The sequence below is a fragment of the Podarcis muralis genome, chromosome 11, assembly GCF_964188315.1.
Source record: "Podarcis muralis chromosome 11, rPodMur119.hap1.1, whole genome shotgun sequence".
NCBI classification, from domain to species: domain Eukaryota; kingdom Metazoa; phylum Chordata; class Lepidosauria; order Squamata; family Lacertidae; genus Podarcis; species Podarcis muralis.
Window position 1 is genome coordinate 16,415,117 of NC_135665.1, and position 6,964 is coordinate 16,422,080.

At 43.2% G+C, this 6,964-nt stretch overlaps 1 protein-coding gene across 1 annotated transcript; it reads left to right on the forward strand.

Annotated features, from left to right (window-relative positions):
- Nucleotides 1-226: 226 nt before the first annotated feature.
- Nucleotides 227-5,889, forward strand: HINT1 (histidine triad nucleotide binding protein 1). Its single transcript, XM_077936081.1, has 3 exons — nt 227-394; nt 3,190-3,294; nt 5,557-5,889. The coding sequence occupies exons 1-3, from the start codon at nt 284-286 to the stop codon at nt 5,719-5,721; spliced, it is 381 nt and encodes a 126-aa protein (XP_077792207.1). The 5' UTR covers nt 227-283; the 3' UTR covers nt 5,722-5,889.
- Nucleotides 5,890-6,964: the final 1,075 nt, after the last annotated feature.

Here is a 6,964-nt window from a genome sequence, read left to right on the forward strand (position 1 = left end):
AAAAGGACTACTAGAGCGACCAATGCGGACGGCTCGTTGCTCCCTTATCCCCGCCCCTTTCCCGCGAGCGCGCGTCCTGATTGACGCGTAGTTACAAAACGGCGGGAAAGGCGGGGAGAAAATTGACGGGCGGGAAGGGAAGCCAATAAGGCCCTTAATGACTCTTAGCGAGTGGTCGGCTAACCTCGTGAAGGTCTATCATTGGTTGGATGGAACCGAGGGGGTGGGGCCGGGATACGGAAGGCGGGGCGAGCGAGAGGGTCGCGTGAGGCGGCGGTTCGCGATGGCTGACGAGATCAGCAAAGCGCAGGTGGCGCAGCCGGGAGGGGACACCATCTTCGGGAAGATCATCCGCAAAGAGATCCCGGCGAAGATCATCTTCGAGGACGAGAAGGTGAGGAGGAGGGCGGCGGGCCGAGCGGAGACCCCGGCGGGGCCTGGCAGCACCGCGAACCAAAGGCCCGCCCTCGAAGCTTTATAAAGGTAAAGGGACCCCTGACCATTAGGTCCAGTCCTGGCCGACTCTGGGGTTGCGGCGTTCATCTCGCTTTACTGGCTGAGGGAGACAGCTTCCAGGTCAAGTGGCCAGCATGACTAAGCCGCTTCTGGCGAACCAGAGCAGCGCACGGAAACGCCGTTTACCTTCCTACAAGAGTGGTACCTATTTATCTACTTGCACTTTGACGTGCTTTCAAACTGCTAGGCTGGCAGGAGCAGCCTAGGTGGTTTAACCCACAGCGCCACCCGTGTCCCTTTATGTTTTTATATATGCTGGTAAAACGTGCAATTTAAAAAAGTGCTTTACCATGTTTTTATATATGCTGGGGAGGGATGCAGGTGGCGCTGTGGGTTAAACCACAGAGCCTAGGACTTGCCGATCAGAAGGTCAGCAGTTCAAATCCCCACGACGGGGTGCACTCCCTTTGCTCTGTCCCTGCTCCTGCCAACCTAGCAGTTCAAAAGCACGTCAAAGTGCAAGTAGATAAATAGGTACTGCTCCGGCAGGAAGGTAAACGGTGTTTCCGTGCGCTTCTCTGGTTCGCCAGAAGCGGCTTAGTCATGCTGGCCACATGACCCGGAAGCTGTACGCCTCGGCCAATAAAGCGAGATGAGCGTGGTCCACAGTTGGCCATGACTGGACCTAATGGTCAGGGGTCCCTTTACATTTACCTTTATATATGCTGAGAGCCGCTCAGAGTGGCTGGAGCAACCCAGTCCGGTGGGCGAGGTACAAATAAACCCTGGGCCAGCTTTAGGTTTGATGAGGCCCTAAGCTACTGAAGGTAATGGGGTCCCTTATATGTCCAGCTGTTCTTTGTCAGCAACAAGTTGTCACTTTTGTGTGTGTTGAATATATGCTATGCGGTAATTTATGGACCTAGTAGGTATCTAAAAGTATTTGCACATAACAAAATAGGAGCCTACATAACACAAAACACTGTTGCTGCATGTAGGTTTTATTTGTTTTTTATCTTATATTTTGGAAATGTACATCCAGGTTTTTTTCCTTTAATTTTTTGGGGGCCCCCCAATAGAGTGGGGGCCCTAAGCTATAGCTTCTTTAGCTTATATTTAAATCTGGCACTGAATAAACCACAGGAACAATAATAATTGCATGCCAGAAAAGAAGAGAGTTAGATAAAATGCACTTTTAACAACAATAATAACTGCATGCAAGAAAAGAGGAGAGTTAAATGAAACTCACTTTCATCTGCTCTGCTGAAATGTGAGAACCAATCTCTGCAACCTGAATTGTGAATATTAAAATTGATGCAGTTGACCCAGAGTAGCTGGAGCAGCCCAGTTAGATGAGCGATGTACAAATCAACAACAATAATAATTGCATGCAGGAAGAGAAGAGAGTTAAATAAAACTCACGTTCAACAACAACAACAGCAATAATAATTGCAAGCCAGAAAAGGAGTGTTACATAAAATTTTCTTTCATCTGCTGAGATGGGACAATTCATCTCTGCAATCTGAGTCATGTTACAATTGATGCAGTTGTCATAGCTACGTGAAATTGATTTGAAATGATTAATAGCGAGATGGTATTAAAATGTGTATTATGTGGCTCAGAATGGTGGACTGCATGATGTTTTATTACCCTTGTGCAAAGTTAACATGGGATGGGAGATGAATACGTTGATATTAAAATCTCCCTGGCAATGATGTGATAGGTTTGAACAACGCCAACATTCCAGCAAGAATAATAAAATAGGGAAACGTCTACTACACATTTCTTCAGTGCTTAGGTTATCATTTTGAAGCATATTCTCCTCTTTGAATCTTTTGCATCATAAACTAACAGCAAATAATGTGATGCTTGAAAAAGGAAAATAAGTGTTGATGTAACTGTTTTTGAATCCACAGTATCTTAAATTATTAGTTTGACTAGGAGGACACATGGCAGTTACATAGCTACCCTGAAATCTGAAAACGCAACTAGATGAGTCTGAAAAAATCTGCCCCGGAAATGTGTGTCAGCCTTGGGCAGATATTGCCCAGCCCTCGCTGATACCACAAAGTTGTTACAGTAAGTGCCACACTTTTAACAATTGGAAAAAGTGCCAGTTCTGAGTACCCTTGGGTACCCCCAGAAAAAGCACTGAGAGTTAGGATCTCCATCCTTGCCAGCTGTAATAGTAATAAATAATGGTGTGAAATTAGAAACCAGAGCTACATTTAGCCTACAGTATTTCTGGAGATCAACTACTTATGTCCTCATTTAAGATGCCAAGTCTGTTCTGCCTTGCAAAGAGACTCCAGTCCCATATACAGTGGTACCTTGGTTTACAACCATAATCTGTTCCGGAGGTCCGTTTGTAAACCAAAACAGGTTGTAACCCAAGGCGCGCTTTTGCCAATGGGGCCTCCCAAAAAAATTTGTTCGTAATCCAAAAAAATTGGTTGCGATCCAAAAAAAAATTGCAAACTGGGACATGCACTTCCGGGTTTGACGTGTTTGTAATCCAAAACGTATGAAAACCAAGATGTATGCAGACCAAGGTACCACTAATGAGCTTGAGAGACTCCGTAAAACTGTGTTCTAGTAAAAAATTAGTTTCTAGTTATGGGAAGAATTAAAATTGCTTGAAAATAATTCTTGCATGTGTCTTATCCTTGGCTTTTAAAAGAATGGTGTCTTTAAAAATTGATTCTCTCTCTTTCTCTTCCCTCTCCCCTGCAGTGCCTTGCATTCCATGACGTTTCCCCACAAGCTCCAACCCATTTCCTAGTAGTGCCGAAGAAGCCTATTGCTCAGATATCTCAAGCGCAAGATTCTGATGAAGCTGTAAGTATCGCACAAAGGTGTTCTGCTTTTTGACTTTTCAGTAAAGCTAAGAATAAATGCTACTCTTATCTCGCTTCCCATTACAAGCTTTCTAAACAAATCCTAAAACCATTCTGTTGCATGCCTCAAACCTTTTTTGCTCTTGTGTTGCGTATAAGAACCACAACAGAGGTTGCGTCTTCCTGGTGCTCTGTGGACTATAGTTTGCTCTATTTTTTTATTTGCTTGCATTTCTACCCTGCAATGCTTCCATTGCAGAAATTAGTAGTGGATTAATTTCTGATGTTACCATCAGAATTACCATACAGTGGTGCCTCGCAAGACGAAATTAATTCATTCCGCGAGTTTTGTCGTCTTGCGATTTTTTTCGTCTTGCGAAGCACGGTGTCGGGAAAGTTTTGGAAAAGCTTCAAAAATCACCAAAGTCTTTAAAAACCTCAAAAAAGGCTACCACACCACATTCTATGAGTTGCTCCTCGAAGTCAAGTCGCAACTGTATTAACCGTGTTAAGAAAAAGGAAACAAACTTGCAAGATGTTTCCGTCTTGCGAAGCAAGCCCATAGGGAAAATCGTCTTGCGAAGCAGCTCAAAAAACAAAAAACCCTTTCGTCTAGCGAGTTTTTTGTCTTGCGAGGCATTCGTCTTGCGAGGTACCACTGTATATGTTTGCTCATGGGACAACTTTATTGCATCAGAAATTATCCTTGGATGTACCTTGAAATTCCTGAAATTAGGAATAGGTAGATACGGAACCTGTGCCCCTTGAGGTGTTGGACTTACACCTCCCATCATTCGTGACAATTGTCCATGCTGAAAGAAGTTCCCCGTCTCTGCCTTGAACCCATTCTGAGGAAGTGTAGTGTAGTGCTTGGGGTGTCTGGGTTCAAATCTTCATTCAGACATGAAGCTCACTAGGTTTCCTAGCCCAGTCACCAATTCTCAGCCTAACCTACTTCACAGCCTGTTGTGAGGATATTATGGTGGAAGAAGGCACATATATGCCATCTTGAGCTCCATGAAGGAAAGGTGGAATATAAACGCAAAAATAAATGCAAGAAATCTTACTGTCTGCTTTGAGTTATATAATTATGAATTTTAAGAAGATCAGATTATGTCCTCGTGGTCAAACTTAAAAGTGTACAATCCATTTATATTGGACAAGCTTGCATCACTACTTTAACAAACAAAAGTCAGGAGACATGAAATGTCAATTGCTCTGATATGAGGCACTATAATGTAAATAGTTTTCCCATTTTCCAAGTATAGTTGGTTGGCACTATACAACTATTCAGTGCATGCCAGGAAAGAGGAGACTTAAATAAAACTCACTTTCATATGCTGAAATGTGAGAACTCATCTCTGCAACCCGAGTCATGAATTGATGCAGTTGTGAAATTGATTTGAAATGGTTAACAGAAAACAAAATGGTATTAAAACAGAAAACAAAATGGTATTAAAATGTGTATTATGTGGCTCAGAATGGCGGAATGCACAATGTTTTATTACCCTTTTGCAAAGTTAACATGGGATGGGAAATGAATAGGTTGATATTAAAATATCCCTGGCAATGACATGAAAGGTTTGGACAACTAACGCCAAAATTCCAGCAAGAATAATAAAATAGGGAAACGGGTACCACACATTTCTTCAGTGCTTAGGTTAACATTTTGAAGCACATCCTCCTCTCTGGCTCCTTTGCATCATAAACTAACAGCAAAGAATGTGATACTTGAAAAAGGAAAATAAGTGTTGGTGTAAATTTGCTTTTGCATCCACAGTATCTTAGATTATTAGCTTGACTAGGAGGACACATGGCAGTTAGATAGTTACCCTTAAATCTTTGAAAACTCAACTAGATGTCTCTGAAATATTTGCTCCTGAAATGTGTATTTATTGATATATGTATACACAAAGTCTTGGCTCAAGTTCTTTTCTCATTATTTTGAACAATGAATGAACCCCAGGAGTGATTCAGGAACTTCTCAAGAAGGGTGTGGAAAAACACAAAACATTAGGGACCGTTAGATCAACCTGTGTGTGAACTTTAAAGATTATGTTTCTAGCTAGAGGCAAGATCTGTGAGTCCCACTTTAGGCAGCGCGTGAAAAGGAGTGAATTGACGTCCATCTGAGGGATGTTGAATATCTGAAATTCCTGGTGGCAGTGTATGTGTGCACTTTTCCAACTGAACTCTTACTTTAGCTGCTCCATAAAATCTGAATGTTTGCATTATTGGTGTGTTTTCCTTTTCCTTTTCCCAGCTTCTCGGACACTTAATGATTGTGGGCAAGAAATGTGCAGCTGAATTAGGCTTGACGAGGGGATACCGAATGGTGGTGAACGAAGGGCCGGATGGTGGTCAGTCTGTCTACCATGTGCATCTCCATGTCCTCGGTGGCCGTCAGATGGGTTGGCCACCAGGTTAAGAAGGTGGGAATAAAGGATATTGCCCCCCAACTATCTCTTGAACACCCTCAACGAATAATTTCAAAATCCAACTGTGATCAATATCTCCAGCCACTTAACCTTTCCTGTGAAGTACAGTAGAAGTTTGCGCAATCATTGTTCAATAAAGTTACAAGCATGTCGGCTCATCTTTTTTGTGTTCTTCTTCCACATTGTCTAACACAGGCTTCCCCAACTTGGTGACCTCCAGCAGCTTTCAACCATTGGCCATGCTCACTGAGGCTGATGGGAGTTGTAGTCTATCCCTTCAATATGTTAATGTCCTCCCATAGAAGTCAAGGTGGTATAAGGAGATTCCTGGATCATCTCTCATATAGGTACTGACTACAGTGGTACCTCTGGATACGAACGGGATCCGTTCTGGAGCTCCATTCGCATCCTGAAGCGAACGCAACCCGCGTCTGCGCATGTGCGCGGGTCACGATTCGCCACTTCTGTGCATGCGCATGACATCATTTTGACCGTCTGCACATGCGCGAGCAGCAAAACCCGGAAGTAACGCATTCCGTTACTTCCGGGTCGCCACGGAGTGCAACCCGAAAGCGCTCAACCTGAAGCAACTTCAACCCAAAGTAAGACTGTATGCTTTTGGTATAGCATTACTGCAGCTGAAGCCCTTAGCCTTTCCTCCTTTACCATGTGCCACAATGTCTTTCCTCGCAGCAACTTTCTGTAATGAGTTGTTGCTATTTTACAAACGAGTTACGAAATCTCGGGGGTAGTGCCTTGCTCCAGGTCATTCCCTAAATGCAGTGGTCAGGGATTTGAACTCTGCCCCTGAACTGAAGCTGTAGGCTTTCCTGAAACCTTTGGAGCATCATTAAGAAGAAAAAATAGGTGCAAGCTAGGTACTCAATTCAGTATAAGGTTATTTTTTCCCCTGATTAAGGAAAAAATTCTACTTGCCCACATCCAGAGAAAAAAAGCGACTGAATATTACTTTGTTAATGGTTGGAGTGTTGCAGAGTTCATATATATATATATATATCCCATATCACCTAAAGGCCTTTGCGTGATCTGCCAAGCAGGTGGGAAAGTATTTTATATAATGTATTCATATGCCACCTTTTCTCCAAATTGAGATTCAGGGAAGCCAATAGAGTTTGAGGATCGTGATGCTAACAGCCTTAAACAAAGTGTGTTCATGGGCATCTTGGGTAGGGTGGGAGTTGGGCCATTCATTATATGACAAAGGTTGGAAGG